The sequence below is a fragment of the Ictidomys tridecemlineatus genome, chromosome 12 (assembly GCF_052094955.1).
Source record: "Ictidomys tridecemlineatus isolate mIctTri1 chromosome 12, mIctTri1.hap1, whole genome shotgun sequence".
Classification (NCBI taxonomy): domain Eukaryota; kingdom Metazoa; phylum Chordata; class Mammalia; order Rodentia; family Sciuridae; genus Ictidomys; species Ictidomys tridecemlineatus.
In genome coordinates, this window is record NC_135488.1 from 70,197,930 (window position 1) to 70,218,732 (window position 20,803).

General features: G+C 33.8%; 1 protein-coding gene across 5 annotated transcripts in view; it reads left to right on the forward strand.

The window, feature by feature from the left end:
- Nucleotides 1–20,803, forward strand: part of Wdpcp (WD repeat containing planar cell polarity effector) — a 323,247-nt gene that overhangs the window by 161,292 nt on the left and 141,152 nt on the right. For all 5 annotated transcript variants that reach the window (XM_013357181.3, XM_078029122.1, XM_040270812.2 and 2 more), the window contains one exon: nt 20,114–20,177. In XM_013357181.3, the coding sequence (XP_013212635.2) occupies nt 20,114–20,177 (64 nt within the window). The remainder of the gene's footprint in view (nt 1–20,113; nt 20,178–20,803) is intronic.

The window sequence follows — 20,803 nt, forward strand, 5'->3', positions numbered from 1 at the left end:
CCTTCAATTGATGTAAGATCCTGAATTCATCTAGTACTCCCAGAATCAAGTTTCACCGTAAAAAATGTAATATTATTTATACCTTGTATGTTATCAGACAGTGGTTGTGAATATTATTAACTGAGTCAGGTAAACATTGTGGCAAATGTTATTTGAACCTACACTGAACTGTTTTGTGTGCCATTCTTTATAATTTACTACTGATATTTCATAATTGTTCCCTTAGACTTGGAAAATGTAGAACCCAATAAGTAGAAAAATTTGAGCTTAGAGAACAGAGATTTGAATCTTCTATTTAAAGGATCCTGAGTAACAATATTATGAAAATTCAGGGTTGAAAAGAGCCTAAAAATATAGGGAAATCTCACATGACTGCCCTCAGTTCCCTAAACCAGAAGATTATCCTCCTGGTTTGATGGTCAGGTTTTGATTTAATTTTTAAAGAAAGCATCTCCTTCTAAAAATGCATTTTCAGTGGGGCAGTATTGCCCTCAAAGGGGCAAAAGTTGTTCTTAGGGACTGAAAAAAATATTAGATATTATAATGATTTATGGCCTTCCAAATTTTATAACTTAGAATTTGAGTTATCTTAAGAAATTTAATTAATTTAACCTGAATTTAAATATAATACTTAACAATAATATTGTATTAATTACTTCAGAAATGAGAGTTTGTTGAGTAAATGTACTTCATGGATCCTAGCAATAAGAATTTGGGAGTTAGGAGTTCCTATTATATAGGAATCGGGGAGGCAATTTTTGAAATACCAAACACAATAGAGATGGGACCAACCTAGGTGTGCCAACACAGCAGTGGATTGGGGTCCACATATGATAATACTGAGATTCTGTGACAGTGGGGGAAATGGTAGGGAAAGATAACAGGGAAAAACAATTCCAGCAGTGGCAAGAGATGCAAAAAGGCAACTTTGTCTCTTAGGCTCTAGGTTATTTTTCTAACAGAAGCAATCCTCAAGCACACAACACAGTTATCATTTTTAAAAATTAAACTTAATTTTGAGAAAATTATAGACTCATGGAAATGTGAGAAATAATAGAGAGATTCTAGTACCCTGACCCAGTTCCCTCAATGGTAAGATCTTACAAAATGACAGTAATATATCATACACACCTGATTGACATTAATGTAGTCAATATACAGAGCATTTTTATCACCATAGGATTTCTCATTTGCCCTTTTATAATTACCCACTTTCCTCCCACTCCATCCCCTTCCAAGTCCTTGGCACCCACCAATTTGTTCATTTTTATAAATTTGTCATTTTAAGAATGTTATATAAATGGAACTAAATAGTATGTAACCTTTTAGAGGATTGGCTTTTTTCACTCGGCACTAATATTGTAGAAATTGATCCAAATTGTTACGTACATCAGTAGTTCATTCCTATTACTGAGTAGTACTCCATGATATGAATGTACCACTCTTAGTTTAACCAGTCACTCACTGAAGGATATCTGGGTTGTTTTCAGCTTTTGCCTATTATAACTAACACTGCTATAAACATTTATATACTGGTTTTTATGTGAACATAAATTTTAATTTCTCTGGGATAAATGCCCAGGAGTACAGTTGCTGGGTTATAGGATAATTGCATGTTTAGTTGTTTGTTTTATTTTGTTTTTAAGAAAATGCCAAATTTATCCAAAGTGATTGCATTTGATGGTTCCACCAGTAATATGTGAACAATTCTGTTTCTCTACGTTTGGTGCCAGTATTTAGTGCTATCATTTTTTAAAATTAATTTAGCCATTCTCAGAGATATGTAATGATATTACATTGTGGCTTTAATGTCCTCAATATAATGGATAATAATGTTGAACATCTTTTCATACTATTATTTGCCATTAATGTCCTTTGGTGAAATATTTTAATAACTTTTGACCATTTTCTAATTTGTATTTTTTTAACTGTTGAGTTTATAGTTTCCCTTATAAATACTTATAAATACTCATCCTTTGTCAGATATGTGGTTTGTAGTATTTTCTTCTAATCTGTAACTTATATTTGGAGCTACATATATTATTATCTTTTCATATATTATTACTATCATTGTGATTATCATACTTAATACTACTAAGGGACCTATCTTCAGAGAATGGCTAAAATACTTTCAACATTTACACCAACCACTACCATAACTTGTTTCTCCCTTGCATTGTTGTGTGTGAAACTCTATGGTAAAGTTCATAGATTTTTTAGATCATGTGGCTTGATGGAAACAGCAAAGTATAGGTTTGTTATTCTTTCTTATATTTTAAGCTTTACTATTTTAGTTTTATAAAAATTCTTTTTTACACACAGATATATACACACATAGTTATGCTTATTTTAATACAGCTAGCAACAGGTAATATTTCTTTTTTAATATTTTTTTGTTGTATATGGACACAAAACCTTTATTTATATTTTTTAATGTGCTGAGGATCAAACCCAGTGCCTCACTTGTGCTAGCAAGCACTCTACCACTGAGCTACAACCTCATCCCAAGATAATATTTCTGTACTGCTTTTTCCCCAATATTTTTTTATTTGTTCTTTTTAGATATACATGACAATAGAATGTATTTTGACATACATACATGGAGTATAACTTATTCTAATTGGGATTTCATTCTTGTGGTTGTTCGTGGTGGGGAGATTTATGGGTCGTGTATTCATATATGAACATAGAAAAGTTACATCTGATTTATTCTACTGTCTTTCCTATTCCTATCCTGCTTCACTTTTTTTCATTCCCCCTTTTCTAATCTAATCTTAACTGGCACAGTGGCCCTGTTACAAATGTTTTACCAAACTTTGACCAACATGTAAAATTTATTTTGCTAAACTGTATAGACATGCTCTTACCATGTTATTTATTAACTGGAGCATTGAGAAGAATGAGTGATGTAATGTTATATAGGTGGGGTATTTGTTTTTTGCAAACAAGATTAGGCTGTTAGAGAAAAAGTAAATGTTTTTCTATTATTTTGAGAATCTGACCTTAGAGCATGGGAGGCAGCACAGTCAGTTTAGTAAATAGTTCTGGAGAGAAAGATGTAGTGCTGAAAGGTGATTGCTGAGAATGCTTTTATATACACTGTCAGACATAGATTTAGTAGAGTAGTAAAATTGCATGTAGTATTGGTTTGTTTTCTATTTTTGGTTTTACTCATTGTTTTTCTTTTCCCCAAATGGCTTTTTAAAAAACTTTTATTGCCTTAACATAGTGAGAAAAATCATAAGTGTCTAACTCAGTAAATTATATTCATCACAAAGTAAACACAACCTTTGAACCAGTGCCCCAGTAAAGAAATGGAACATTACCAGCACTTCAAGGAACCCCCTTCTCCCTTTGTGACCTCCCAATTATCCTCTTTCCTTTTTTGGGTGTAATCACTGCCCTGCATTCTAATACCGTAGAATGTTTTACCTATGTTTGAACTTTTTTTTTCTTAAGTATCAGGGATTGAACGTAGGGGTACTTAACCACTGAGCCACATCCCTAGCCCTTTTTATTTTTTATTTTGAGGGTCTTGCTAAGTTGCTTTTGGTCTTTGCTAAATTGCTGAAGCTGGCTTTGAACTTGGGACTCTCCAACCTCAAAACATCAGCCTCCTGAGCCATTGATGTTTTTGAACTTTTATGAATGTTTTCTTTTGTATGTTTTCTTTTGTGTTTGCCCTTTTTTTCAACATTATATTTGTGAAAATAGTATGTATTGTTGCATATGGCAGAAGTATGCGTATATTTATTACTGAATTTATATTTTCATGATAAATGCTGTAGGTATATACTATAATTTATATATCTATTTAACTGTTGTGTGACATTTCTTTTGCAGTTTTGAGCTATTTGCAAATAACATTGCTATGAGCATTCTTGTACATGTTGTTAGTGCATATGTGTAGATATTTTCTGTATTTAAAGATGATTAAATTTATTAATCATCTTTATTCTTTCTGAATTGTCTGTTCATTCCATTAGAATATTTATCTTTTTCTTATTGGTTTCTAAGCAGTTTTAATAGTATCAATATTTTTAATGTGTTGCAACCTTTTTTCCCAGTTTTCTATTTGTTTTTCAATCTAGTATTATAGATTTGTTATTGTTGTTGTTCCAAGAGAACTTTTTATAAGGGTAATTAATATATTAGTGGTCTCCATTATGGTTTTTTTGTTTGTCATAGATCTTCCCAGAATTATAAAAATTATTTGCCCTTATTTATTTCAGTTATATTTATGACGTTGTTGTATATTTAAATTTTTCTCTCTAAAAATAATTTTAGTATACGAAATATTTTCAGCTTCAGATTTATTTTCTCCCAATTATCTGACCCATTGTCCTAACATCATTTTCACAATTTTCTCTTGATAAGTTAGCCTACTTTTTCCACATTCATAATTTTAGAACAAATTTTGGCAGCAGTCAGAAAGTCAAGCTCTCATCCATTAGGTTCTATATGCATACATTCACATAGACACATGTGTGTGCATTTTATGAATTTGAGTCAATATTTAAAGATTGAGATATCAGAGAAAAGCATAATTTCTGATTTTTCTTAAACCCAGATCATTCATTAATCCTGTGCCTGGTCTTTTTAGAGTGATCATCTAGGGTTTCATTGGATATGTGCTTTCTTATAACAAGCTTATGTTCTCCAGTTTGCCACAACCCCCACCAGTTCTTGTTGCTTTTTACCACCTGGCCCGTTAAATATATTTCTGTTGGCTTCTTGGTCCTGTAGACATTTAAGTTATGAGCGGTATTTATTTCTAATAATTATTCCTGCTGCATACTGCTTCATTTATTATATAACTTTGTATATGATACAAAGAACTCTTGAAGATGTTTCTACTTTGTAATAAGTTTTTAATTTTTCATAAGAATTCTAGGGCCTAAACAAACAAAAGAGGTTTCCTAAGGATTTTTATTATAATTTTAGGAAGAATCAACATGTTTATAATATTGCTTTCTTCTGAAAAATGAGTTCTTTCCATTTTATTCAAATTTTCCTTTATATCACTAATTTTTACATATATTTTTTGTTGTAGGTGGACATAATACCTTTTAAAATTTTTTTTATTTTTTATGTGGGGCTGAGGATTGAACCCTGTGCTAGACAAGTGCCCATCACAGCCCCAGCCCTTCACTAAATATTTTTTTTGTGCATGTTTCTTGTTTAGTTTTCCCTGAATATTTTTTTAAATTTTTTTTTTATTGTTTCTTTTTAGTTGTAGATGGACACAATACCTTTATTTTGCTTGTTTAATTTCATGTGGTGCTGGGGATTGAATCCCAGTGCCTCACTTGTGCTAGGCATGCACTCTATCAGTGAACCACAACCCCGGCCCCGTTTTTTTTTTGGCTGGGACTTCTTTTCAATGTCATAAGTGTTAGTTCCTGGTATATAAGAAACTACTTATGTTTGTATATTAACTTTGTACTGTATTACTTTTTTAAAAATTTAAAAATTATTTCTAACAGTTTTGCAGGTCATAATTTTAGCCTTTCAAGGTGAATATTATATTGTCTACAAATAGTCATCATTTCCCCCCTTACTTCCACATGGCATAATTTTTGTCTAGTAAAGAATAATGGTGGGCTGGGGATGTAGCTCAAGAAGTAGTTCGCTCTCCTGGACAAAGATGTTGTATCCGCCAAAAACAAACTAAAATAAATAAATATTTTTTTTTAAAAAAGAATAATGGTGGGCTGGGGATGTGGCTCAAGAGGTAGTGCACTTCCCTGGCATGCGTGCATCCAGGGTTCAATCCTCAGCACCACATACAAAAAACAAAGATGTTGTGTCCGCCGAAAACTAAAAAATAAATATTAAAAAAATTCTCTCTATCTCTCTCGCACGCTCTCTTTAAAAAAAAAAAAAAGAATAATGGTAAGATAACTTTGTCTCATTTGTGACATCAGTGAAAATGCCACTACTCTTTCCCAATTTAGCACAATACTGTTTTGAAATATATATTTGTGTCTTCCTAATTACTAAGTATTTGAAACATATTTTGAATCTTTTAGAATGCTTTTTGAGGATCTTTAAGTATGATTATATATAGTTCGTTTTCCTTTTCTATAAGGATAGCCCACTTTATTAATAGATTTTCTAATAAGAAATCATTATATTGTTAGAAGGTAATACTATAACCACAACTACGGAAGTAGTTGTAAACAGTAACATGATGCAAAATTGCATGCTATGTCAAGTTGCTTACTTTAAAATAAGGACATTACTGTTTTGTAGATGTAAATCAGTCTCAACTTTGATGTTTCTTATGTCTTGAGCAGTAATTTTTTGAAACCATTATTCTTGCATTTAAAACCTTAGGCTTGAGCTGGGGATATATTCAGTTGGTAGAGTGCTTGCCTCAAATGTATAAGGCCCTAGATTCAATCCCCAGCACCACCACCACCACAACAACAAAAAATCCTTTAGGTTCATTCTTGAAATATAAGAGGAAAAAACATCTTGATAATGATCAAGGAGACAGAATGAAATCATTAAAAATACTTGATCCAAAGTTCAGACAAATGGAGAATAAATGAAGAATAAATGGAATAATAGAAAACAGTAAGTTTGGGCTGGGGTTGTGGCTCAGAGGTAGAGTGCTCACCTTGCATGTGTGAGACCCTGGGTTTTATCTTCAGCACCACATAAAAATAAATAAACAAAGATATTGTGTCCATGTATAACTAAAAAGAAAACAGTAAGGTTGTAAATTTAAACCCAAACTTAATAATCATGTTATATAAAGTGGTCTAAACACTCCAATTCAATACAATAGAAACAGCATAAAACAGAGTAGACAGACATCCCTGAAAATCAGGACAGACTTGAGTTAATTTGCAAGTAGGCAAGTAGAAATATGTGTTAGATATAAAAGACTGATGATTCAACATTGGATAAAGGAAATAGAAGATATATTCAAATATATAATGCCAAAAAAGGTCCATGAAATATAGAAAAGAATTTTGCATTGTGGCTCAAAAATATTATTCTTAGTGAAGATTTTTGTCAAGATGAGAGTCAACAAGCAAATATTCCCAAATATCAAAGTCTTCAATGAAGCATCTGTGAGCCCTTCAGGAAAAGATTGCTCAACAATGAATTTAAACCAAATACTTCTCAGAAATGGAGACTGAATTATAAAAACTTAGGCATCGCAGTAACTAGTGCTAAACAGCTATACAAATTATCATTCACTTTAAAAACAGGAAGTCAGAGAATACTATTTGAGAGTGATGTAAGTAGTTAAAAAACTGAATATTTTTATAGTACCTGGAAAATAATATGTGGTAAAAAATCAAGTATTTGCTGGGTGCAGGATTGCATTCTGTCATCCCAGCAACTTTGGAGGCTGAGGCAGGAGGATTGCAAATTTGAGGCCATTCTCAGCATCTTGGACCTTATCTCCGAATAAAAAAATAAAAAGGATTGGGAATGTAGCTCAGTGGCAGAGAGCCCCGAATTCAATTCCCCAGAAATGGGGGGGGGCGGGTGGAGGGGAGAAAAAGTAGTTCATTCTTAATCAGAACAGTGACTTTGGGCTGCCTGAGCTGACTGTGTGTAATCAACCTGATAGTTTTGCTCAATAAAACATGCCTTTCCTGTTAAGTTTAAATGATCACCACAGTGAAAGACCTATAGCTGGAATGGAAGAAAAGGTGCAGAGAATTATTGAAATAAAGAATAGAATTTAGCATACTGGAGCTTGAGCAAAAGAAGAGAAACAACAGGTGCCATGGGCTGTTATCAGCATTTTTTAATTAACATCTGCTTTTAACCCGAAGCACTTTGCTAGAACGAGCCACGTGCCTGTATTCAGAGATAAACACAGGCTATTGAGAAGCAGCTAAGTAGTGAGAGGTTAGTATAACGGGAAGGTTTTCCTTGGGAGGAGATAATACTGGAGGTTACTCACTGGATATAGACATCGAAGGGAAACCTCTGCTAAAACTGAATATTTAGAATAAGGTATGGTGGCAATTTAAGACTTTTTCATGTTGGAAAAAATGGAAAGAATTTAGACAATTTTAAAAAATGAAAGTCAACAGGGGTTTATGGGAGTAAAGTAATTTTCTTGATTAGCTTTTGTTTGATAGAAAAACATTCTCTAGTGTCATCGGCAATGAAGACTTTCTCTGAAATTTCTCTGAAAAGCAAGTGCATCACTAAAGTTAGGTCAAAACATAGATTCCATTATTTGACCTATCAACTTATTCAAAGCTGAGATTTGTTTTATTTTGCATTGTTTGGGGGAAGGATTTTTTAGAAATGTCTTAATGAATGTTGCTTTTTGACATAAAAGCTGCCAATCTGACTCTCCTGAGAAATGTTATTTTATAAAGTGAATTTTTTTTTAAAACCATGGAATTCTCTTATCAAGGGATGTTTTGAGTGTTTCAAGTTTGGGGCTGTTACAGCAAAGTTTCCTTGAACATTTGTGTTTAGGTTTTTGTATGGATGTGAATTTTCATTTCTCTAGGATAAATCCCAGGAGTGTGATTCCTAAGTTGTGTGGTAGGTCATATGTGCTTAGTTGTATAAGACAACTGCCAATGGGTGTGGTGACACACTCTTCTGATCTCAGCAACTTGGGAGCCTGAGGCAGGAGGATTGCAAATTTGAGGCCAGCCTGAGTAATTTAGTGTGACCCTGTCTCAAAAAAATAAAAAGGGCTGAAAATGTAGCTCAGTGGTAGAGTGCCCATGGGTTCATTCCCAGTACTGGGTTGGTGGGGCCGGGGGAACTGTTATACTATGTTTTCCAAAATGACACTAACTTCATTCCCGCAGTGTATGAGAGATCTGGTTTCTTCTTGCCAACAGTGTCATAATTTTTTAGTTTAATTATTATAATCCATGTTGGTTATAACTCATTGGAGTTTTAATTTACATTTTCATGATGGCTAATGATATTGAGCATCCTTTCATGTTTTTATTTTCCATCCATATACTTTCTGGTGTAAATATCTTTTCATTGTTCTTTGCCGGTCAGGGTTCTGACCATGGGAATGTACGGACAGTGTTTCTCTGGTGAGCAAACTCCCAGGGAATAACAGGGGCCCTGTTTCCCATGGCTGGAATATTCTGCTTCCTAGGTATTCTTAAGATAACCAGTGAATGCTTGGCTGGAGCACATATCTAACCATAAACAAAAACATCTTACATTGTAACCTGCTGTAACCTACTTAGTGATATAATAAACAGTAATGTACTACTAAGGCCAGTGACCAAATGTAACCTGTTGGTATAAATAAAATGGCTGCTCTGCGGAGCTACTGGCTTTGCCATTTGGCTATTCTGCCTTTGCACTTGCTTCTGTCTCCTTTTGATTTCTTTACATTTGCCTACTTTCTGATTGGATTGTTAGAACATTACATTTTAAAAGTTAATGTATTTGCCTTGGAAATGCAAGTTTTTATTTCATAAGCAAGAGGAATTTTGCAAGACTATTTGGTACTGTTGTGGCTGTTTAAATGTAATTGTAGGAACCAGAATGATTGCCAAGACTCAAACACCGGGTAAATACTAGAGGGAGGGAGAGGTAGTATAGAGATATGAACATAAGAGGGAAGGGGAGAGAGAAGGAAGAAAAAGAGAGAAGGAAGAGAGGAAGTGGAAAAGGGGAAGAGAGGGAAAGGAAAGATGTTAGAACAGGGGAAAGATATAGGCATAGAAAAAAAAAATAGGAAGAACGGAGAATGGGGAAAAGTGCCTTCAGGAAAAGAAAAGAAAAGAAATATGTCAAGCCTGACTACAACGTTAGGAATAAGGGCTTTTGCCAGGGACTAGAAAGTGTCTGTCTCCAGGACTGATGATCAGTGGAGATTGGGTTGTCTACGTAGAAGTTCCTGGAATTTAAAAATGAGTTGTATTTGGGCTGGGGATTGTGGCTCAGCAGTGAAGCACTTGCCTAGCACGTGTGAGGTGCTGGGTTCGATCCTCAGCACCACATAAAACTAAATAAATAAAATAAAGGTATAAAAAATGAGTTATTTTATTGTGAAGTAAAGAATTTGACTTCTTTTAAATTGCACCTAAACTATTAATGGTGGAGCTGAAAGAGCACTGGAGTCAAGGAATATTGTTTTCAATCTCAGTTCTACCAAAAACAAGAGTTTTTAACAAACTCTTTGACTATATATTGGGAAATCAAATCACCTGCCCTCCTATCTCTCCAGAGTGTTGTATCTAATAAGACAATTACTAGAAAGTATTTTGTATTAAGATGTTCTACAAATAAAAGCTGTGATTGATAAATAAAAAAAAAACTATGGAATTTAGGAACAGGACTGAAATAATACATAAATGGAAATACAACTATTATATTTTAGTAGTTTTCATTAAAAAGGGCTAGAAGATTACAAGTTTCTCATTAGTATAATCATTATTTCATGCCAATTAGGACATAGCAGGAGTCACCAAATTCATGTCAGATTTATCTTATTTGTGGAGAATGAATATCAGCTTTCAAGACACAGCTTGCACCCTGAAGCTACAGAATGTGTCATCCCTTTATGTGTCTCCCTAGACTTGTGGGAGGCTAAAGAAAGAGTCTGGCACACAGAGGTCATGTGCTCAACACCTTCTTTTCACCATAGGAGACCCTGGCTCCAGGCTCCTCTTCTCTTAGCTTTTGAACCCAGATTAAATCAAAAACATTGAACTGTGTTCAGACTTCCAGCTGCTGTCTTTTCAAGTACAACTTTCTATGATTCTCTGAATTTATTTATCAGATGATATAATTAAACATCTGTTCAGTTTATCTTTAGTCATACTATCAACTTGTAATATTAAAAGATATCAGCATTGAACATAGAAAATAGTTTCACATTGATTTTTGAAGCATGTTTATTGTTATATATTAACCTAATTATCATGGTACTCCATAAAGTTGGTTGGGAGAAGAAATTGTATTTTCTCATCCTTTACATAAAAAATAGGAAACACTGAAAGTGTTAAATACCTAATACTGTTTTAAGATCTTTTTAAATGATACAGACACAGATACTTAGGAATTGCTATTGTTTCAAAACAATATTTTATTATTTAAACAGATTTCAGGCTGGAGAGCAGAGGAGGGAGACAGGTCTAAAAACATATATAAATTGGTCCTTTGTATTTATGCAGGTATCATGGAAGCTTGTAACTTGTGTGTGCCATAAAAATGCCTGCAAATTGCTAGAAGATCTCCAAAGTCTTATATAAGTGCTTGCACACAACAGGGATTCAATTTAGGGTCAAAATGGAGCAGGCAGGCAGAGTTATACCCTTTGCACCACAATCCCTTCTCTTTAACGCACTCTGTACTGTGCTCTACAGAGATGGGGCTAAAACTTGAAAGCAGATGCACAGTAATCTCTCAGCTGCTCATGGTAAAAGCCTTAAACCCACATCTATCAGGGACCAAGGACTGGGGGCTCAGATACAGCTGTTAAGAGACCAGAGGTGCAGAAGAGAAACACAGTGTAAGGGGAGAAGATACTCTACTTGTAACTTTCTCCATTTTAGACATTGGAAAAGAAGGCTTGAATGTGGCCTATGCCCTGAATATCTGATCCAGGAGAGCCTACTAAACTGGAATGATCTTGTTATTTTCTTGTTAAGCAGAAATGAGCACTGCTGTGAAGTGAGAAGCTAGGGGTTCACAAGTGTTCTTGTCAGCCATAGTTTTTATTAGCCTTCTCTAAGTGCATTTTTCTCCTCAGAGAATGACAATAAGACAATTTATTCCTAAATCAAATGACTTCAAACTTCAAATGTGTTCTTTTACTAAAAGGTATGTAAACCTACATAAGGGAGATAAGAAAGAAAAGAAACCAATTTAGGGTTTTCTTTCTTATGGATTATAACTACCACTTAGTATTCATTAATGAAAAATGATAATAAAAACTTCATTTTTTGCATAATGTTTTAATTTTGTGCTGTAATAATTAATCAGAAATAGTTTCTCTTTGGAAATAATTCAAATAGAAAGAGATTGTCTGGGACAGAAAACAGTTCTATCCAAGGGTTAAACTGAAACAATACAAGTTAGAGGGAAATTTTAGTTGGTTTTCACATTAACTAAAATAATTATAGGAAAATAAATTTTAGTATTTTGTGATAGAAGTAATAAAATTGCGTTTGTATACATTTAAAATAACATCTAAATTATTTTAGTTTTGACATGTTTACTCTGCATAAAACCCTGTTATGATTTCCAGCAAAGTATCAGGCACTTCTAATAAAGTAATGACTCTAGAATAAATAAACTTTGAACTAGATGACTATTGCTCTTTATACTTCACAGGTAAAATTTAACATAAATAACTAATTCATGTAAATTTTTCTATTTATTTACTTATTAATTTTTCAGGACTAGGAATGGCAAATTGCAGTACTGTTCCACATCTCTAGCTCTCAATTTTGTAATCTTCCTGCTTCAACTTCTCAATTTTCTGGGATTACAGGGTTATGCCACCACACCTAGCATGTGTAGATTTTTTTTTTAGTTGTTGATGGACCTTTCTTTTATTCATTTATATGTGGTACTGAGAATCAAACCTAGTGCCTCACACATGTGAGGCAAATGATCTACCACTGAGCCACAACCCCAGCCCACGTGCAGATTTTTAACACATTATTAATTACAAATTTTTATCCCTATACCCAATATACAGGTATACAGATTTCTCCTCTATATTCAACAAAAAGCTAGAGGTAAACTCTGTAGTTTCCAGGAAGTGGCACCAAGAAATATTTCTCAGTTCTTTCATAGACATCTCAGTCTCTCAGCATGATTTCAGTGCCATAGTTTTTACTGCTATTTCATTAAGTCAACTTTAATGGAAAGTCTCAGTATCAGTAGAGTTAGAATAGGTTCACACACATGTAATTCAGATATCCTGGATGAATAATTTTCTTTGGAGTATCCTTGATGAATCGGTACCGTTGAACTTCTCCTTCGTCAGGCCCTATCTTTTCACTTGTATTCTTATTTTTAAATACACCTGTTGCTAATTAGAATGGGTTTTTGTATTTCAGTTTAGTTTGAACTGATTTATTGCCATAGAATTATTCTTCAACAGTATTGTTTTTACATAACTATGTTAGTATGTTGCGATATGACTATTAACATCAATACCCATTTAAATGCAGTTACATTTGTCTGAATGTCTTTTACCACTATGTTATCATGATAAGATCATGCGGTTACCAGTTTACTCATCAGAAGATCTTAAAAATAATAGCTTTAGGGCTGGGGTTGTGGCTCAGTGGTAGAGTGCTTGCCTAGCATGCATGAAACATTGGGTTCAATCCCCAGCACCACATAAAAAACTAAATAAACAAAATAAAGGTACTGTGTCCATCTATAACTAAAAATATTTTTAAAATAATAACTTTAATAAAAATAACATCAACAATTAATAATCAGTTATCAGCAGTAATTATCATGCATAATCCCTCTATTAAGTATTACTAGTTCTGAATATTTCCCTAACTCAGTTAACAGCTTTGCTACAGCAGTTATCATTTGAGGCTTAGTCTAGTTTTCTGTAGGAAACATGCAATTGTTTTCGAAAAGCCCATACTCTGGAATCAAGCAGAACTGAGTTTGAGTTATTTAAGCCTCTAATATTATTTCTGTTTTACATATGGAATATTCACCAACCTTAAATTATAGTATTATAACTGTCTCTTCTATGGATTATGAGTTGCTTATGGTCAAAGACTTATGTCATTGGTTTTTCCTCCGGTTTAGTCCCAACACAGGATCTCAAGTATTAGAGGTATTCTGAAAGTACCCTATGAAAGTAAGTATAGTTACAGCCAATAGTCTGGCTGATGGTAACTTTTGATATTAATTTTAAAACAGGAAGGGTCCAAAATAATATTGCTAATATTACTGTGGGTGATCTTGCTCACTCCCCTCCTCTCTGGTATAACAGCCACACATGGGAGTCACCTGATCATTCCTTTTTAATGACTGCAGCATGGCATTTCTAATCCTGAATTTAGAAAACCCAAAAAACAGGCACCTGATTTGAAGAAAGATCTGTAAGCCTACAGCAAGTAGTTAATCTTTTCTAATGATAGAGCACCAGTATGGTAAAGGGTTGAGTTTGGGATCCGATTGCTAGTTTCCAAGTCCTTCTATAGAAGTGGGTAGCTATAGGACCTTGGGCAAGTTTAAGATTGCCAGAATTAGCAAAAATATGAGATAATGAGCTGGTGATACAGCTCAGTTGGTAGAGTGCTTGCCTCTCACGCACAAAGCCCTGGGTTCAATCCCCCCTCACCACCACCACCAAAAAAAATATACACACACACACACACAAACACACACACACACACATATACATACACACACACAAATTTGAATTTCAGATGACAATTATTTAGTGTAAATATGTCACAAACATTGCATATGATATGCTTATACTAAAAATAATTACTTATTTGAAACACAAATTTAATTGGATATTCTGTATTTCATCTGGCAGCCATTACTCTAAATTTGAGTTTTCTCATCAGTTGAATAGGGTATTAGGTTGTTGTGAAGATAATATATGTTGTGACTTAATATTTGTAAAGTACTCTGATTAGTATACAGTATAGAGAAAATCTCAATAAATGTTAACTACTCTATTGATACTCCCAAGTATATTTATATTTGTTGAATATATTATTTCTGAAACTTCCTGCTATCAGCTAGGTTGATTAGCTTGTAACAGATTGAACATACTGTCATAGACAACTACTGAACTGGGAAAAATGCATTTGTAATTTATTTTTAGAGATTAAATGATTGGCAGTACAGGATTTGTTTTTAGCAGTACAGGATTTGTTACTGTGACCAAAAGACCTGATAAGACAACCTACAGAAGAAAAAGGTTATTTTGGCTCATGGTTTCAGAGGTTGGCTGACTTATTTATTATTGGCTGACTTATTTAGCTTGACTCACCATGGACAAAGTATAAACCCCAAAAGCAAACCCCCAGTGATATACTTCCTCCAGCCACACCCTTATTGTTTACTTACAGTTACTGCCCAATTAGCATATATCAGTAGATTAGTCCACTAATTAGGTTATGCTTCTCATAATCTAATCATTTCATCTCTGAAAACTTTTGAGTTGTCTTACACATGATGTTTTGGGGGATACCAAATATCTAATCCTTAATTGGATTCTGATACCTGAGAGTGAAAAACAAAAGAACTCGACCTTTAATCTTCCAGTTTTCTGATGGAAGGTACTTTTTAGACTAGACAACAAGGAAAGGGAACTCACACAGAGAGATCAATTTGTTAAGTTAGTCAGAGTTCGGGGAAGCTGTGGCAGCTGAAATTTGTGGGTTTGTGTACTGGAGGTATTATGCAGAGAAACAACTCCAGAAATCTATATGTATCACCTTAAATCTTTAGGTGAATAATAAACTATCCACAAGGCTGGGCTGAGAACAATGATGAGACAGTTCTGTGTTTTACAGGAATGGAACTGCCTTAGAATTTTTACTCCTCCATTCACTGGCTGGAAGCAGCCTATGTGGGAAATATATCCTCAATGCAGATGTAGAAGTGAATTTCAGATCACAAATGTGAGGGCCATTGGACTGCTTTGTTCCCTGAAGTTAGTAATCTGAGAAATGCATTCTTATGATCACCATTGTCCAGCTGTCAGCTGCATATAAAAGGAACATAGAAGCTTTGGGAGGTGATGGAAAATACTTATGTATCTTGATTATGGTTAGGGTAATGTTCCAATAAACATTTGTTTAAACTCCTTGGACTAGTTACTTAAAATGAATGAATCTTATTGTAAATAAATTGTACCTCTATAGGTGGTAAAAGCATTCGATATATCTTTCCTGGAATAAATGACTTAAATTTACATATTCAAAGAGCCCACAGTTCCAGAAAATATCCTAGTAAAATAGACTTTCAAGATAAAGTATCCTCTAAGCTTCAAGGCAAAAACATTTCATCATTTTGAAAGAGCCTAGGGGTATAGTTCAGAGGTAAAGTACTTGTCTAGCTATGTGCAAGGTTAGGTTAACAACAGATAGAGACATTCAGTGTAATCCCTATTAAAAACTTAATAGCATTTTTCACAGCAACAACAACAACAAAAATAATCCTAAAATTTCTTGTGAAACCAGAAAGATTCCAAATGGCTAAAGCCACCTTGAAAAAGAAAACAAGCTAGAGGCATCTTACTTGCTGGTTTTAAATTATATTACAAAGGCAAAATAATAAAAATAGAATGATACTGGTATAAAAACAGACACATGAACCTATAGGTCAGAATTGAAAGCCCAGAAGTAAATCCACACATACATACACAATCAACTAATTTTCAATAAAGATGCCCAGAATACATAATTGGGAAAGGATAGTCTCTATAGTAAATATTGGGGAAACTGGATGTCCCCATACAAGAGAATGAAGTTGGATTCTTATACTGTACAAAAAAGTCAACTCAAACTGGGTTAAAGACTTAGATATAAAACCTGATACTGTCAAACTCTAGAATACAGCCAATAGGTAAATCTCCTTGACATTGGTTTTGGCAATAGATTTGACATCAAAGAACAGGAAACAAAAGTAAAAAAAATTAAATGGGACTACATCAAAACAAAAAGTTTTTGTACTGCAATGTAAATAGCCAACAAAATGAGAAGGCAGCTTATTAAATGGAGAAAATATTTGCAAACCATTATATTTTATAAGGGGTTAATATCCAAAATATAAATAGAACTCATTATAACCCAATAGTCCCACCAAGAAAAAAATAATGGACAAATGACTTGAATAGACATTCTTCCAAAGAAGATATACAAATAGCCAACAGGTATTTGAAAGGGTGCTTAATATCACTAATCATTAGGGAAAGGCAAATTGAAACCACAGTGAGATATTGCCTCAAGCCTATTAGGAGGTCTCTTATCAAAAACTCAAACAATAACAGGAGTTGGCAAGAATTTAGAAAAGTACATTTCATGTGGGAATGTAAATTATTGTAGCCAGTGTAGAAAAATATATGATAGTTCTTTGAAAAATTAGAAATAAAACTACCTTATATTCCAGTATTGTACTTCTGGATATAAGTCCAAAGGAAATCACTATCTTGAAAAGACATTATTATAGCCAGAATGGGAAAACAATCTAATTGATAATGAATGAATAAGGAAAATTTGTAAAATATGTAGTATCATTCGGCCTTTAATAAGAAAACAAGCTTGCCATTTGCAACATGGATGAACTTGTAGAGCATTATGCTAAGTGAAATAAGTGAGACACAGAAAGAGTATGATCTCACCTACCTGTGAAACCAAAAAAATCAATAAAGAGTAGAATGATTGTCACCAGGGGCCAAAAAGTAGGGGAAAATGATGTTGGTCAAAGGGTACCAAAACTGTTTTATTAGCCAACATTTGAAAAGTTGGAGAGTTCATATTTTTAAAAAATTATTTTTTAAAGAGAAAGGTCCTTGGGGAAAGAAGGAAACAATGAAACAAAAATTTTGAAAAACACTGGAACAGAAACAACATATGAATATCTCTAAAATTCGCAGTACCAGGCTCATTTACAAAGCGAATTAGGAAGTTCCATGAAGATTAGTCAAATTTCTTAAGAGAATTAAATAAGATAAAAATCAAATACTTCTGAAGTTCCAATGTGATCTTCATCATTCATTACATTGCAGTATAATCAATAAAACTGATTTACTTGCCAACGAAAGTGTGGTATTTACTGACAATGGAATGTCATTTACCTTTGGGGGGGCGAGGTTTGGGGGAGAGAAAGGGAAAGATATATCGAGATCCTTCTTTTGACAACATGGATGAATCTAGAGGGTGTTATGCTATGTAAAGTAAGCCATACAATAGGACCAGTACTACATATCATTCTACTTACATAAGTAATCTATAGTCAAACTCATAGAAGCATGGAGTAGAATGATTGCTGCTGGGCCTAGGGGTGAAGAGTAGGGAATGCATCAAAAAGTATAAAATTTACTATGTGCAGGATGACTAAGTCCTAGAGACCTGATATACAGCATTGTTTCTATTGTTTAAAATACTGTATTATATATAAAGATTCACTAAGAGCATAATTTTATATAGATGTTATATCATAAAAATAAAGAGGGTGCATGAAAACAAAGGGTGTGGAGCTCAAGAAAGAGATGGATCCTAGAGATAAGAGTTCTGAGTCATTGATATAATTGGTTTTCATAGTCATGGTAGTAATAATAAGGCTATTGAGATTGGAGTAGTGTGTAGAAATACAGACGACTGTAGAACACCAATTTCAATGGGAGGTATAGAAATGTGAACTAGAAAAGAAGACTAAGAAATTTCCATCCAAGAAATGAAAAAGCCAAGGAAGTACAGGGGCAGTTTATAGGATTAGATATGGCCAAAGGGCGCATAAGATCAGAACTTATGTTTAGGTTTGATCATTTGAAGATGGGTGATTACTGTTGCCAGAATAGTTACAGTAGAGGTCAATGCAAAATGGCAGTGAAGGCATGAACAAGTAGCACAGCTGGCTAATTCTTTGACCTCTTCTTGCTAAATTTTACCTCCCCTGAGTACATAATAAATCAGTAAGCTTCCTGGTGTAAAACACTATTCATCCACAAAAATAAAAGTAATTTCCTCATGATCTTGAACAGTTGAGAAGCATTCAAGCAAATACTGGAGGTATTGGGAAGAATGAGCAAGGAGGAGATGGGGAAAGATCATCAAATATAACTTGGAAAACTCTTGTTTCAGGTTTTGGACTTAATGGCTCATATATAATATTAATAAGTATTGAATTTTATTCAACAAATATGTTTAATAATAATGAATATTCAACACTTCTTATTTTTATTTGAAATCTCATTATCTTTCCTACTACTGTATTTTACAATATATAATAGAGAACAGAGAATAACTTATGTATCTTCTGTTCCTATAGTCAAAGAAACTAACAGTTACATATATATAAATCTTAGGACTTGGACAAAATAGAGACCACCTTTCATTCCGAAAACCTATGCAATATATGCATTTATGAGATAATTTTTGTTATAGATCTTAAACTTTCTGTGGAGATAATTAAACTGTGAGTTGTTCTCCTGTTTATCTGCCTAGAATTAGACTTTCACAAAGAAAATTATCAAAATTTTACTTCAGGAAAGGTATGATTATGGAAAAGGATAGAAAAGTAATATATGTTTTAAAAATTCAGAAGACATTTATGTTCTATTTTATAACAGCCTAGAATTTCTTTCCAAGTATAAAGCTTTTGACTAAAACAACATTTAATATCCCAACTTTTACTTAAAAAACACAAAAATATGATATGACTAATTGCTCTTATCTTTCTTTGTTCTCTATATCCCCCAAATTTTCTCTTATACAGCACAGTGAAGTAAGTCAGGTGTAGTGGTGCATGCATGCCTATAATCCCCATAGTTTGAGAGGCTGAGGCAGAAGGATCACTAGTTCAAAGCCAGCCTCAACAACTTAATGAGGTCCTAAGCAACTCAGTGGGACCCTGTCTCTAAATAAAATATAAAAAAAGGGCTGAGAGATGTGGCTCAGTGGTAAAGTACCCTGAGTTCAATCCCTGGTGACAAAACACACACCCACATGCCCACATACATTGAAGTAAAAATTATGAAAATGGGTCTGGGGTTGTGGCTCAGCAGTAGAGCGCTCATCTAGCATGTGCAGGACCCTGGGTTCAATCCTCAGCACCACATAAAAATAAATAAAATAAGGTATTGTGTCCAAATACAACTAAAAAATAAAATATTTTTTAAAAATTATGAAAACGTATTTTCCAAGCTGTCATTTCCCATATTTAGCAATGTGTCCTTGAATTTGTGTTTCTTGGAAACTACATCTATGGCCTCCACAGACTCTGTGTCTCAGCTCCTCCTAAGTACAATAACATTTCATAAATGGAAGATCCTAGCAGGCCAAATCCCTTCTCTTTGAAAATATTTTTTCCACCATAAAGAATCAAAACAATACTGAATAAATACATTAAACAAACAGTTCTCTCCTTTTATATTTTTTTTTCCACAACTAAGATACCTTTCTTTTCTTCCTCATAGGTACCAGAGATTTGAAAAGGCATTTCTCCTAGCTGTTGACATTGGTGCTCGTGACCTGTTTATGGTGAGTCATTCCCTGAGATGATTTTGTGCCTTCAGTTCTAAGGCTGAGTAAGTTGTCAGCTTTTATGACCATTAAAAAGGATTAGTGTCATTTGCAGCCTTAGACACATGGTGGGAAAGCATTATTCCATCTTGGCTTGCAGCTTTGCCTTCCTGAAACTGGTCAATAGCTATCTAGTATCTTTTGACTTGTTGACATTTTCCTTGCCAGTGCCCAAAGGACCTTTTATGTTTTCTAAGAATTTATAATTCTTGAATTTTTCTCCTTATGTACCTCGATGTGAGGGTATGACACCTTTCTATATAATAAGCTTAAATGTCTTTCTAATCCATTCTCTGAAGAAGTGGTATACTGCTACAGAAGATAGGACACAGGGCAAAAAAGTGTCCCATAGATCTTGAAGGTGCACAGTATGTCCCTTAGATTTTAGCGAAAAGTAACAAATTATAAATGTTCTCACCGGTATTTTTAAAGTAACCACAGTACAAAGTGAATCTAAGAAGTTATAAATTCATACATACTCTAGTTCTATCATTTATTAGTACAGAACCATAAAATTGACCAGGATTTCTTACAGATCCTTGTGCTCTGTAACAGATTCTTGTTTTGTAAGATCTTATGCCACA